The 15,185-nt window shown below is 41.6% G+C and overlaps 1 protein-coding gene across 10 annotated transcripts in view; it reads left to right on the top strand.

Annotated features, from left to right (window-relative positions):
* The window catches only part of TRPM3 (transient receptor potential cation channel subfamily M member 3), an 804,873-nt gene that overhangs the window by 628,707 nt on the left and 160,981 nt on the right, over window positions 1–15,185 (top strand). For all 10 annotated transcript variants that reach the window (XM_019815754.2, XM_045042771.1, XM_003995389.6 and 7 more), the window contains one exon: window positions 8,450–8,573. In XM_019815754.2, the coding sequence (XP_019671313.1) occupies window positions 8,450–8,573 (124 nt within the window). The remainder of the gene's footprint in view (window positions 1–8,449; window positions 8,574–15,185) is intronic.

Below are 15,185 nucleotides of genomic sequence, written 5' to 3'. Positions count from 1 at the left end.
ATCATGACCTGAGCTGAAGTTGGATGCTCAACCAACTGAGCCACCCAGGTACCCCTTCCTTTTGTTTTGAAATTACATTCTTCATCCAACCAACATTATGTATTCCATAATTCAACAAGTATTTTTTGAACACCTACTCTGTTCCAGGCACTGTTTTAGGCCCTGGCAAAAACACATCTGTCTACAGAATAAACAAAAATTTTTGTGATTACAGAACTTACATTTTAGCAGGGTTAGACAGATAGTAAGTAATGAACATAATAAATAAACACATTTTATAATGTTTTAGAAAGTGATATGCTATGGGGAAAGGGAAGGGTAAAGGAATCAAGGTAAGGGGGTGGTGGAAAATCTGTCTTCAGCACCTTCATGAAGATTGAGAGAAGAGAACACATAAGTAATATCGTGTACAGTTCATGCATCCAAGGAGTTAGGCCAGCTAGGATTTTCTTAGATTAATCTGACTTTATGAAATGCCACACATAAAATGCCTAGCACAAATCTTATCTTAGAATAGATACTGTGTGCCTCTCTTACAACCCTCAACCCCACTGCACCACCCCCCCTTCTGTTTCCTTTTGTATGTGTATCTGTGCCTTCTGTTTTACCATATATAGCTCAAGATTCTAGAGTGGATTTTTAAAAAGTAAAATAAAAAAATAAATAAATAAAAGTAAAGAACCAAAGTAAGAAATGCTCCCTCTGTGGGTGGCAGTAAATGAAATTTTTTTAACAGACTGCATCCTCCAGTGTGCGTCCTTCCCAATTGTAGGCAGCTTCTCTAGGATCATTCTAACTGCCTCATGTGACTAGATAGAACCCTCAGGAAAAGCCCAGGTGAACCACTTGTCTAGGGTACTTATGAAAATAAGATGAGGGGTACTATTTTCACTGGTGTTAGCTGGTAGAAGCCATTTGGATCTGGAGTTAATCCTCAGGAAAAAGTTGGACAAAGTCATTCCCTACCCACTTATTGGTCCCTTCCCAATGTCCCTTTCGTATCTTCCCCCAACTTTCTATCCAACTAGTACTTCCTAAAAACCATCAGCATCAATCAGCTACAGTTAGATGTGAGTTTCACGTAAAACATCACTTAACCTAAGAGTTACTCTTAGGCCTTCTAATTGTTCAACAAAATGCTTGTTTGCCTTTTAACTAAATAAAAGGAACTTTGGGCTTCTGAGAAGCTGGGGAGTAACTCTGGGGAAGTAGTGGATCCTTGAAACCACATTATTCAGGCTCAGTCTTCTTACACGTGTATAAGATATAGAACATCCTGTATCAGGGATAAAAACAGAGGAAATCCCCACTTGTATCCAGTCATCAAACAACAATTCACTAACTTTGCATAACCACACTGAGCTGAGCCTACATGTTTATGCTAGTATAGTTCATTATCAGAGATTCTTCCTGATTCTCTTCTCCTCTAAGTTTGGCTCTGATGTTTCTTTAACAAGTTAGTTTCCCTCTGCAGGCTCCAGACTCTTCATCTATAAAACTGCGGCTCCTAAACTGTATCATCGCTTTATCCCAAAGCTCAAATCCCTCAGCTGGATTTTCAGATTAGCAATATACAGAATCCGAAATATCAAAAGTTGAGATGTTATCTTACTGGTGATGAGAAAGTATTGTGGGGTTTTAAGAAGGATGTGCTGGAATCATGTCTGCTTTGTAGAACAACCATTCAACCAACTGTGTGGAGTGCATTAGAAGAGGACAGACAAGAAACCAGTTAGTGGTCTGTTAGTACCAACTGAGTAAGATAGGAGGAGGGCCAAAACGAAGGTAGATGGAGAAATAAGGTAAACTGAAACAATACTCTAGGAAGTCAGACTTCTCTCTAGCTTTTGGCAGGTGCTGCTGTTGTTGTTCCTCTCCAAACAGACCACGAAGTGCGATGAGGGCACCAAGAAAATACCCCCCTGTTTTTGGTGTGACTTAACCTGGGCATTAAGGTTGACCCAAGCATGCACACATTTTACTGAAGATGTGCCTTGCATACTGCATTTAACAGGGGCAAAGTATGATGACATATGTCCATGGAAAAAAGGCTCCAGCCATGTGCCCAAGGCCCCAAAGAAATAGCTAGTACATAGTACACACTACATAAACAAAAATAGGCAGCTGAGTCAAAAGAGGAAATATTTGCAAGCTCCATGCTGTGAGTCAGTAGTAAACATTTTGAAAATACTTCTGAGTGGTTAGACTATCACTTTTAAGGAAAATGCTGGTTCGCATAATCAGCTATTAAAAGAAGAAAATGCAAAGTAAGACCACTGAAGATGTTTATCATTAAGATGTGGGGGAGATTGATGCTTTTTAATGTCTCATCTGAACGGAATCACTTGATGGATTTGCTTGTCTCCAAGATGATCACCATTGATATATTCCTTCTCTGTATATTCATGCTTTCCTTCCACCAAGAGATGGAGTCCATTTCTTCCCTCCTCTTAAATCTGGGTTGCTCTTAGTGACTTGCTTGATTAATTGAATGTAAGGAAATGACATTCTGGGACTTTTGAGGTTAAATCAGAAGAAGTTTTAAAGTTTTTGCCTGGGTCTCTTCAAACACTCTCTTGGAATCCTTCATTTGAGAGAAGCCAGCTGCTGTGTAAGAAGTCCATCCACCGTGCAACCACCGGAGAGAGCAATGCCAGCCAGTCCTCAGTTCTTTCAGCCATCCTAGACTTGGTACCAGACAAAGGAGTGAAGAAGTCATCGTGGACATTGCATCTGCAGCAGATGCCTTGTGGAAAAAGAATGGAGCCCCAGACATGATCGGTTGAGCCATTATAGCCATTCTATCCTCTCCCGAGAGGACCGAGATATCATGGAATAGACATGAGTCCCTCGCCACTCTGCCTAAATTCCCAACCCATAAAGTTATCAACACAATAAAAAATGGTCTTTTACATCACTAAATTTGGGGGGGGGGGTGGTACGTATTAATAGATTACCAGAATATATGGCATACAACCCTATGAGTTCCTGGAGGTTAGGACTAAATATTATTCATCTGTCTACTTCTAGCATAGTGCCTGACACGCAGTAGGCACCAGTATTGTTTGTTGAATGAATAAATAAATAGATGTATAGATGTTTGCATGGAATATTTGCAAGACCCCGCAATAGTAAAGCCTCCTAAATCTGCTATGTGTCTTTATTTCCCACATGTAAGAAAGTACTGGTGATCTCTGACTTCCCTGAAGTGGGAAAGTTCTTTCTCCAGCTTGGATTGGGAGTGGCCTCATACTGTTGGGCTCACCCAAGGGTGCAGAACACTGTTGGTCTCAGGAGGGAGCTCTGTATTTCACACAAAGGGCCCAGAACAGGCCATGCTACTTAACAATAATGAATGTCAGTGACCAAGGAGCCATGTGGGACTGTGTGTTAATAATAGCAAATGCTTACATAGGCCTTGCTATGTATCACGCCCTCTACAAAGATGAACTGTTACTAATTTACTATTCACAAGTCTATGAGATAAGCACTCATAATTTTCATTTTACATGTATGAAAAACATGACACAGAAAGACTGAATACCTTGCACACGATCATATGGGTAGCAAGTGACAGCTTCACTCCAGACACCCTGACCCTGGTGACTATGGTGCTTATTTGTTTACAATGTTGTCCTTCCTCTCTGGGAAGAATCGTGCTATTGCTTGTGACCCCAGAGTCGTGGCATTTGGGAGGAAGAGGTGATGTCTACTAACAAAGAAGAAAAAGAAAAAGGAGGAAGAGGAAGAGAAGGGGGAAGGGGGATAGGAGAGAAGGAGAAGAAAAGAAAAATGCCAGTCTCTGTAAACTTAGGCAAAAAATGTAAACTTTTTGTGTCCTAAGGTTACATTTAATGATTTGCTTTGGCTTTAGCAAATGACAAAATTTCATTTTTCTTTAGAGCATTAGAGATTGTCTGGAAAGTGATGCCTTTTAAGTACCAAATTGTGGTATTATTAATGATCTTTTTTTTTATTTATAGAGGTAAAATTTTCTCATATTGTGTCTGAATAAATTAACCGAGGGTGTCTTTGGAGGGCAGGAAAAGGGCTTCACTCCTCCAAAGCCATTAACCTAAGTCTAGCTCTTTGTGTCCCACTGAATTCTAAATGCATTTTCTAATTTTTCAATCTAGGAATGAGACTCTGATATTGCAGGTAATTAAAGTCATTCTGAGAAAAGTGTGAACACGTGGGTTGTATTGCTAGCATCTGAACAGAATGCTAATAGCAAAGTATGGGAAGTTCCTTTGGTTACTTCCAGCCCTGGATGAACGTTGACCTATTTCAGATACTTCTGTGACTCATCCAAAAAGCTCCAGATCACAAGTTCAGCATTTAAATGGAGACACAAATGCCATAGTATGGAGATTTTCCTCACTTCAATGACTACCCTTCTAAATCAAGAAACATTCTAATTTGAGGTATACCAAAAATAGCATTGGGACATATGGAAACACAAATTAACAGCTTCTATAAATAGGCACCACTTTGTCAAAGACCCAATTCTAAAACTAAAATTTTATATAATACTATGACCATGTTTTGATGTCAAGAAATTTTCAACCACTATTCAGGTTCCATAAAAAGAAATCTAAAAATGGGCTTATTTCTATTTTTTGCTATTTTTTTGCTATTTTTTTAAATATCACAATCAAGATTTTTAAATCATTCCAGTGTTGTGCAGAAGAAAAAAAACATGGGAAGAGCTAGGAAAGCAATAATTTCAAGAAAGCAGGCTTCCCAGTATCCTACAGAATATGGCCACAAAGTAAGAAAGGGTCCTCAGAGAAGACAGAGGCAGCCTTTGTGCCAAATACAAAACGTCTCATTCAGCAAAGCAAATACTTGTGAAAAATTAGAAGCAAATAGAATCTTCAGCATCCTAAATGCACTTTGCCATTGTCCTCTGTTTTCTCCCTATCTTCTCCAAACTCTTCTGGTTTCCCTCAGATGCTCTATCAGAAAAAAGAAAAGCAAATTTCCTACAACAAATATATTTAAATGTCTACTTCCAGTGCAGATGATTAGGAAACCGGAAAACATATTTATAGGTTGCAAACTGTAAAAGCAGCACCATGAAAGAAGGCTGAGTTCAGCAGACTTGACTCAAGCTATGTGACTTGGTACAAATCATTTAGCCTCTCTGGACCACAGCCTCCTCTTCTGCAAAATGGAATTACCACCTGCTTCTCTCTCAGATTCTTATGAAAATCAAATGATATTATGTCTGTAGCCCATCACGTGTCATAAACTACGATATGCTCTGAACACATCGAATGTTATACAGGATCTTGTTTTGAAAAGTTATTAAACTCTTTCTGCAAAAAGCTTAGGACCTGATACATATTATTTCTTTGTCAAAAGGGGGAGGTTTGCAGATGTTTGTGAGCTTTTAAAGTCAAAGAAGCATCAAAAATGTGATTTTCCTCTTGATGGAAAAAGAACTAAAGCCAAAATAACAGTTATTTAATGTTTAATGAGTAAAACTTAATGTTTTGGAATGACCAAATCATCTTTGTCCCACCTAAAACCACTCACTCTGTTCCATCAGTGACAGGCATCCCACACTTTGGAAAACCAACCTGGAGAATCTTTATAGTTCTAGTAGTAGAATTCTGGGCTCTTGTTGCTATAGGATTTAACCAAAGCCACAACTTGATTCAATTGCAAAATTGAGCTAAAAAAAAAAAAAAAAAAAAAAAGATAAGATGCTTAGCATCTTTCAGCTCTCCTCACCACTAAAACCCACAATTAGCTAAGTTGCACAGCATTTCTCAGTGTTTACAAAATGATATATTAGATACAGATGACAGATCCCTCAAACAGTTAATGACCTCAGGGAACTGGGAATTCACTACAGGTGGTTAGCAGTGGAAAACAAATTTTGAGTTGTTATCGAAATTAAACACCTGCAAATGAATGATTAGATCTATGAAGTGGCTAATCAGGAGAGTCTCTTCCTCTGTTGTTAATCGTGTACAACATTTATGTACACTTGATATTGCAGAACCCTCTAGACCCATCCGCATGGGTTGCCTGTCAAGCAGATACATACCCAGTTATGACTGCTCCTGTCTTGACTCTTCAAGAAAATTGGCAACACAAATGTGATCGTGTCACTCTCCAATGGCTTCTCATTGCCTGTGGATACAATCCAAAATCTCTAACACTATCCCAAAAGTTCCCCATGATCTCATTCTCACCCCTTTTGCAGCACCATTTTGTTTCACTCTTTCTTTTGCTCTCCAAGTTCTAGCCATACTCACCTTTTATTTTCTCAAAACTGGGCTTGTTAATGCTGTTTCCTGTCCAGGCTGTTCATCCTGCCAAGAATGCTCTTATCCAGCTCCACCACATCCCTGATCATCCTAATGTTAATTTATTCTTCACGTCTCAGCTTAAACAGTACTGCCTCAGAGGGGTCTTCCTTGTACCCCCTAGGTTTGATTACATTCAGCTGTCACAACTTCTTTACTTCTTTACCACTGCCAATCACACTTGAATTGCTGATTCGTGTCTTTCTATTCTACCTGTGTGTAAGCTCATTGAAGGCTAGAAGTGTATGTATATCTCGTCTATCCCTATAGCCCTGGCATATACCACAATGTCTGGCACTAAATAGACATCACTAGGCAATTGTTGAATGAATGAGTGAAATCAATTAATGAATGGTTTCAGATTGGTGTACACCTAAGGCCACAGAGTCCTCCAGAATGATCTAGTAATCTTGAGAGGACCTGGTATTATTTTTCATCTTCTTGTGGACAATTCTCTTTTTTTAAAAAATGTTCATGGGGGGCAGAAGGGGTAACCCAATCTTCCATTGAGCTAAGTGACGTTCCAGGATCCTTGGTATAATCCTGTCATGAGGCATGCACCCTCCTCAATGTAGGGCACCATAATGTCCAACCTAGTGGGCTTAGGTGATCCTCACACAATCCTGGGGCACAAAAGACCACTGATATGAAATATCCTCAAGTCTCCCATCTTGGTTTCTTTTAAGCAACAAAATTTGTTATGCTTTCACGTAAAAGAAAATTTTACAATTTGCTTCCCGAGTAGCCACAGTGATGAAGAGAGTCCAAGGTATAGTACACTTGGTGTAATAAGAGACAGCATGGTGTGATGGAAAAAGTAATGGACAAGGAATCAGAAGAACTAGATTCTGGTTCTGGCTTTGCCACTTATTTGCTGAGTGACCTTAAGCGTCTGGCTCTTTCTGACTTAAATATCCTTCCCTTTTAAATTGTATTGACCTGGGACACCTGGGTGGCTCAGTCAGTTGAGTGTCCAACTCCTGATTTCAGCTCAGGTCATGATCTCACAGTCATGGGATCAAGCCCCACATGGAGCCCCATGTTGAGCTCCACTCCATGCTGGGTGTGGAGCCTGCTTGAAGTTCTCTCTCCCTCCCTCTCTGCCCCACCCCCTGCTTGCACATGTGAGTTCTCTCTCTCTCTAAAGAAAAAAATTGTACAGACCTTTAGCCTACAGGGTTTCCATAAGCACCAAATGAGATCATTATATTTACTATCGTATATAGGATTTTCTGGTACTTCAATTATGGGGAAAATTATAAAGCTGTAGAATTCTAGGCAAAGTATGATAATTTTGTCATTGTTCCTTGAAAGCGGTATTATCGTCCTGATTTTGGACAGATTCTATTAACAGTAGAGTGATTTTTTTTATTCCCTGCCGTCTGATGGCTGGTAAAGATAGCCCAGTTCTCACCAGGCTAGTATGAGCGGAGATAAAGTTACAACAGGTTCATCTTCAAGAGGTAACAAAGCAGTGATTGGGTATGATGTACCTCCCTTGCTCTCACTCGTTCTTCGATAGCCAGAAAGGTATCTCTTAATAAAGTGTCCATATAAAACCTCCTGTAGATCACGCTCTTCTTGGATATAACAGAGCCAATGCTCGACATAAATGACGACCTGAATCATAGGCCAGATAAGCTACCTACATGAAATTATTTTAGAGAAATCATGAGTCCTACTTCTCCTCATTGGTGCTCAAATTACTTAGATGTAAGCTTTTCCCCTCACAATTAGAGATGAAGTTTAAATCTTCATATAAGTCACACAGTAAATTTTTACTAAGATGCTAATGAGTAAGGCTTTTTTTGATAACGGCACTTGAGGAAGAGGGTATTAGACACATGCCCTATAAAAGAAAGAAAAAGACAGACAAAATTAGAACCAAATTAATCTTCTTGCTTTACTATTTTAGGTTCTGAGACATTCAAATAGATTTATTTTTAAGTGCACTGCTTTTTGTTTAATTATCACAGTCGAAATAACTATTGCAAGAAAAATAGAGGAACAAATAACTCATCTCTAAAGTCAGTCCTCACAATGCTTTCTTGTGTTCTAGAATATTTCTCAGAAACATGTACTGAACAGGAGCCGGGTTGACCTGTTGTTGACATTGTTTTTAATTACAGACTTATCAATGAATCTCTGAGGGACCAGCTGCTAGTGACCATCCAGAAGACTTTCACCTACACTCGAACCCAAGCTCAGCATCTGTTCATCATCCTCATGGAGTGCATGAAGAAGAAGGAATTGGTATGTAAACAGTGTTCCCCCATGAGTGGCAGAGCCCTCTCCATATTCCCTTCGTCTGTTTAACCATTTTCTTGAATCACACACCAACTGTTTTTTATTTCCAGCCAAGCTCACAATGTTCCTCAGGCTCCATTGGCTCCTGTAGCCTCCTTCCCTCAGTAGCTAAGACACTATTTTTTCTGCCCAGATTTAATGAAGTGTGTGCAGCAGGGTTTCAACATCCTACTGAAGCTCATCCGAATGCTTCTGATTGCCTCAACCAAATGAGTTGAAGAGAGAAAATAGGTTTCCTTCTGGAAAATGCTTCTCTTTGGGGTTTCACTTTGCTTGTGAGTAGGGAACCACTGATGTGCTTATTGTCAAATATCTTAGTGACACAGGATCCAGGTTAATAGGCTAACTTATACAGGTAGGAAAGGGAGGGATGTGCCCATGGAATGTTGGAAACTTCCGTAGCTTCTGAAGTGTCCTCCAATAGCTACTGAAACCTTTCTTGCATCTGGTAAAAGTGTCTTGCAAATGTGGTATAATCACAGAGACCTTCTGTTAGAGTGAACAGAAATAACATGAGCTAACATTTAACGAGCACTTGCTATGTGCCAGGCAGCATGCTAAATCTTTACATGTTTCAATGCCTGTGATCTTTACAACTGTCCCAATAAGAGAAGTATGATTATTATCCTTACCTTACAAATGAGGAAATGCAAACTCACCTGATTAATAAATGAGGAACCAGGACTCAACACCAGTGGTATTTCATCTCTGTGGGAAATGCTTGTATCAGAAGCTGTCTCATTGAAGCCAAGGTAGTGGATCGCCCACTCTGAGAAGATTCCCTGCAAGCCTCAGCAATCAGAGACTGTCCTGAGAGGTCGTTTAAACCCACCTGCTTACAGGGGAGGTCAAGGAGTATCTTAAACCTGAACAGAAGCCTCACTCACATTTTGAACCACCTCATGGCCATGTAGGCATCCTGGGCTGATTATCTCTGGGGACACCATGGTGGCACTTCTTCTCCAGAGGGACATCAGGGCCAGATCCTGAAGGGTTCAACCATCTGGAGGCAGATAGGGTGGGGAGGGGCTGGAGTGAGCCACTTTCAGCCAGCTCCCCAACTAGACCACAAGCTCCTTGAGGCATGAGCTGGAGCCATCTTGCTCACGATGGTATCCCTATGCCTAGGACAGTGGCTGGCACACACACAGGCTCACAGAGACTGCCAGGAGGGAGGGAGGTGAGGGAAGGAGGCAGTTTCTGAGTATGAGAAACCAAACATTTAGAAGAACAGTACTTGATTCAAGTAAGCAAGACCCATTGCTGGAAAGCATCCACATGACCTTTGTGAGAACTTTCAGTGCCTTACAGGTTTGGGGTGAAAGTTTCCACCTCTAATCCTTGAGTATGCATAGACCCAGGTAGTCTGGCCATCTTGTATAGAGAAGCCAATACACAGATGGGGTTCATAGCCATGATGACTGATCCCCTAGGAGAGCCTCTGTCAACTGACTACTGGCAATCTGCCATCTTGGACGTGGCTGCTCAAGGAGGTTCAGTTCAAACACTTCCTCTAGCCTCAAGGAGGTGCATGTACCACTGAGCTCCTGCCTGAGTCATGGAAGATGGTTTTCCTGCTGACTGTGGCTATCAGTTTTCCAATGCCAGCTGTGAAATCTTACCAGAACTAGCTATTTCAGCAGTCTTATAAATTTCCTAGAGATGCAGTTAGGATTAAAATTCAAGGAACCACTTGGAAGTCATAAAACCAAATGAGGGTGAATGTGCTTCTCTGGATATTTCATAGGACTGTTCACCAGGATTCTGCCCAATAATCGCTATGTCGCTTCATCATGACTCCTGCTGAAAAGGTCGACCGTATTTTAGTGACAGATATTTCCTGCAAAATGTGTGAGGTGTCCCTCGCTGTAGGCGAAGGCAATGCAATCTTAACGAGAAATAAATTGCCCTTATCTGCACATCTGGGCAGAAATCAGGATTTTAAAAATCATAAATGTAATTAAAAGAATTTTCATTTTGGAGAGGCTGTTTATGTGCATAGACAGTACTAGATGCTTTATAAAGGATGTGGACCTGAGGTAGGCATTTCTTTTCCTCCTTTGGAGGGGAGCAGGGGAGGGAAGTGAGGTGGGAGAGGAGAGGAGGGGTGCACACAGCCGGGAAGAGCCACAGTGGGGCTGTCCTGATGCAGAGCCCGAGAGGCTTCTGCTCTGCACTCTGCCTTGCTTCACACACACAGCACAGACGTTCACATGGAGCCCCTGTTCACTCTTGAATCCTTCCAGTTTCCTTTATTGCCTTAGCAAATGAAGTGGGATATAATATTCTGAAGTCAATCTAACCCTGGCCAAGTTCAGCGAAGGGATTTGGCCCCAGAGCTGATCTGACATCTTTCTCATCCCGGCATCCTAAAAGCTTCTGTAATAAACAAGTGTTCTAGGCATGCGTAGTCAGTTTGTGCAGCTTGGGTCTCTGGGCGGTGTGGCCTCATGGAAAACATTTCTTGATGGGCTTCTTGTGTTGGTACTTTCTATTCATTTCATATTGTTCTTGGAGAGATTTACTTCTCTTCTTGGGCCCAAACAACATCTCAAAAAACTGTCACCTTTTGAGAAGCTCTATCCCCCTACAGCCCTACCTTTGAGCCAAGCTCCCTCACATTTGCTTCCCACACTCAGCATTCAGCAGTATAAGCCCCACGGTATGTGTGGCCCTCACCAAGTCGCAGTGGAGGAGGGCACCCACTCCGGGACCCGTTCACCACCTTCTGTTTTCACACCGACAGCTCCTTCCATCTGCTGTCCTCCTCTCTCAGCTGCTGGACCTCACGGGGGCCAAGGCTGTCCATTTCAGCACCACCTCCCCCCAGTCACACGTGGGAGACACATCTGCATTCAAAACTGACACTGCTCCAAAACCTGAGACTTTAACATCCGCTCCCCACTCCAAACACAACCACCCTCCCTCCTGCACTCACCACTGTTATTTCATTCCTATGGAACTTGAATACCCAGCTTCTCTGTAATTTGCTAATCTGAGGCCAAACTCCTGAGATGATCTACACGAAAGCATAGTGTAGGGACGTGAGGTTTTCTCTGCCCGGTGCCTAGTTGAGAGTCCAGACTATTTCTACCCTTCCCTTCCCTTCCCTGGGTCCTCTCACTTAGCCACCCCTCTGCCCTCTGCCTGTGGGCCTGGTCCTTCTCGGTACCATTCCCAAAGCAAATCATTCAGTTCTTACCAACCTTCTTTTATTTATCTTCAGTTGAAAGCCTCTTCTGTCCCTTACAATCGCTGTCAACCTTTATCATTGTCATCTCCTGACTGCCTCATGAGAACCTTTGCATTGCATTTCACAGTCTTTATGGTATGGCTGCATGAGCATCCTGCTTCCTTTCCAGCAGCAGTTTTCACGTACAGTAGTGATTCTGGAGTCTAGAAGCCAACATTGCAACCGGGCTATTAAGTATGCTTATCCAGTCCATCAATTCTGGATGTGCAGGAAGGAAAATAAACTGATGTGTCTGTAAACCTCATCAGCCAAGAAGCTTCCAGGGATGCCACAGAGAAGAGGTGGCTTGGGGAGAACTTGAAGGGACGTGGGATCTGCTTGTATTTGAAAGATGATGGACACGTAACTTGAGAAGTCAAACTTAAGGAATAGGTCACCGTTTCGTCCTAACAGCTGAAGCTGCGGCATCTCGATATCATCACATTCTCACTTGGGGCGGTACAGAGAAAGCCAAGGACCTAAGAGCTTGTGCTAATGGAACCAATGGAAGCAATGATATTGGGTCATTGTGTTTGCTTGTCCCTCTTCTTACTCCCCGCTCTATCAACAGATGTTTATCAAAAATCAATTCTTGGTTCTTTCCCGTTTCATTCACTGTTCTGACTTCAGTTATGATTTTGAGAAAATTCCCAAATGCACAAATATCCAGTCCTTGTCTTCCTCCAGTCTCCTGCATTTTCAGACTCCATGCTCTCACCCGTGCCCTCATTCTTTCTTGCCTAGACTATGGCTATTCCCTGGGGAAGGCTGGTCTTCCCTAATCCAGTACCCTCCACGAATCCATTCTATGCACTGAGGTGTTGGCAAACTTTCAGGGTTTCTGTGCTGCATAAAGTCTCCGTCACGTATTTTCTTTGTTTATTTGCTTATTTATTTTTAAACAACACTTTCAAACCTAAAAAGCCATTCTCCACATACTGGCCACCGGAAAACAGGTTATGGGTCATATTTGACCCGTAAGCTGTGGTTTGCTGGCCCCTACAGCATAGTGATGCCAGATACTTCTTGTTGAAGCACAAAATCAATAACACCACTCCTCTGAATGCAAAGTGTAATGTTCTGCTGAAATTTCTAGTCTTAAATTCTATTTCTTTTTTATGGACCCTTCATGCTAACTAAACCAGTCTGCTTGCAATTATTATTTTATTGCCTGCTTCCCTGCATTTGTTCAACTTAGACCTCTCTCATTAGCCATAACCAATTGCCAAATACATACTTGCACACGAATGCACAGGTGCACAGCACACACACATACACACACACACAAACACCTAGAATACACGCCACTCCATTATTGCAACTCTCTTGTAGTACTTATCATTTATACCTTAAGTTATTTATATATATCTCTGACTTAAGTGAGACCTTAGGAACAGAATCTGTATCTAATTCATTATTCTGGTTTTCCTGCATTCACTTATCCCTTATCCTTTAGTAGTAGAGCATATATGTAGCAGACACTCAATAAATCTTTGCTTAATGGATGAGTAAATGAATGAATTCAGATGAATATGCGTTAGTGGGGAGAGATACGTATTTAGTATCCGTAAAGTGCCTTAAAATCTCCACTTATGCGTTGTCACATCTCCTTAGGGAGTCATAGATTTGGTTTATGGACTTAAGGTTGATTCAGGGCCACCTGCTTAAGTTATGGGTGGTATTCTAATGTGGTGGTTATGAGGAGCAAGCTCTAGAAGCAGACAAACTTGGATTCTGATTCTGGCTTCATCATTCAAGTGTTTTAACTCCATTAAGCCCCAGGACTGTCCACTTTAAAAGGGAGTGATAATAATACCCATCTATTCTAGGATTTGCCACACTTCTTCCTTATTCATACAGATTATACTGTGATTCTTTAAAACACACACACACACACACACACACACACACACACACACACGCAAGATAAATCTCACAATACCAAAAGGTCAAGACTGATTCAAGGGTTTTATATGCCAAGTCCAAGTCCAAGTCTAAGCAGCATGCACATGTCACTCACATAGCTTCCTATTCTTGCTTGACGTCCCGAGCTCCAGAGCTGATGAATCTCTCCGAGATGCTCGGGAAGGTAGCAGAGGGGTGTTGTCTGTGCCTGACCGATGAGTCTCTGGAGCCCCAAGTCTGCTACTTTCCAACACAGGGAGATGCGTTTCTTAATGAGCGCTTATTTAAAGTGTATGCCGATATCCCATTACAACTTCTGCCACATTTAGGAAACTGAGGGACAACTCCACCTTTTCACAGATTCATAAAAACCAAGCAAACATGACTTCTAAACAAAGAGGTTTCTTCTCTTTTTTGGGACAGGCCTCTTATATGCAGGAAAGGATCACAAAGTCCAAGATGTTCCTTGCTTAGAAAAATAGAAGCTTAGGGCACCTGGGTGGCTCATTTGGTTAAGCATCGAACTCAGATCATGATCTCACTGCTCGTGAGTTCAAGCCCGGCATCGGGCTCTGTGCTGTCGGATCCTCTGTCTCCCTCTCTCTCTCTGCCCCTATACTGCTCGCTCTTTCTCAAAAATAAGTAAACATCTAAAAAGAAAGAAAGAAAGAAAGAAAGAAAGAGAGAGAGAGAGAGAGAGAGAGAGAGAGAGAGAGAGAGAGAGAGAAAGAAAGAAAGAAAGAAAGAAAGAAAGAAAGAAAGAAAGAAAGAAAGAAAGAAAGAAAGAAAGAGATGGATGTCAGACTGTTAAGACTGTTAATACCATGGGCAGGTTGGTGAGTATTACTTGGCAGGTTAAGAGGTATTCCTGAAGACCCCCGTGACCCTATGGCCCTAAGTTACCAAGACAATTAAGCATTTTAGCACATATAAAGAATGCTGGCACAGTGTGTGGCTCCCAAGTAGGACTTGATAACTGTCGCTATAATTACATTTATTCTACGAGTAATGATAGGTACTAATTTGAAATAAGCTAATAAGTCCTAATAAGACAGAACTAATTCTTAGTCCTGGCTAAAGTTGTCAGTGAGGCACAGTTTGACCTCAAGGACCTGTCACCCTGCCTTCACAATCCAGCTTCCCTCCTTTTGCTCATCTTGATGGATGGAGAGTACAGACGAGAAAACATACGTAACGTCTCAGGGTCTTCCCTGTTGAACGCCAATGACCAAACAAGCACAGTAGACTCCTATGGTCACAAGGAAAGAAAAACTCTTAGAGCTGAAAAGGGGCTTTTTAGGCCAAATGGCTGAAGGTCATAGAGTCATGTATCAAGTGCAGAAAACAATTCTCTCCAACACAGTGTTTACGGAGAAATGGAAATGCTCTTTGAGATAGATGCTGAATTGTACCTCACTCCT

Source organism: Felis catus, chromosome D4 (genome assembly GCF_018350175.1).
Source record: "Felis catus isolate Fca126 chromosome D4, F.catus_Fca126_mat1.0, whole genome shotgun sequence".
NCBI classification, from domain to species: Eukaryota; Metazoa; Chordata; class Mammalia; order Carnivora; family Felidae; genus Felis; species Felis catus.
Note: the sequence above shows the minus strand (reverse complement) of the source record. Positions and strands in the feature narration are given on the sequence as shown.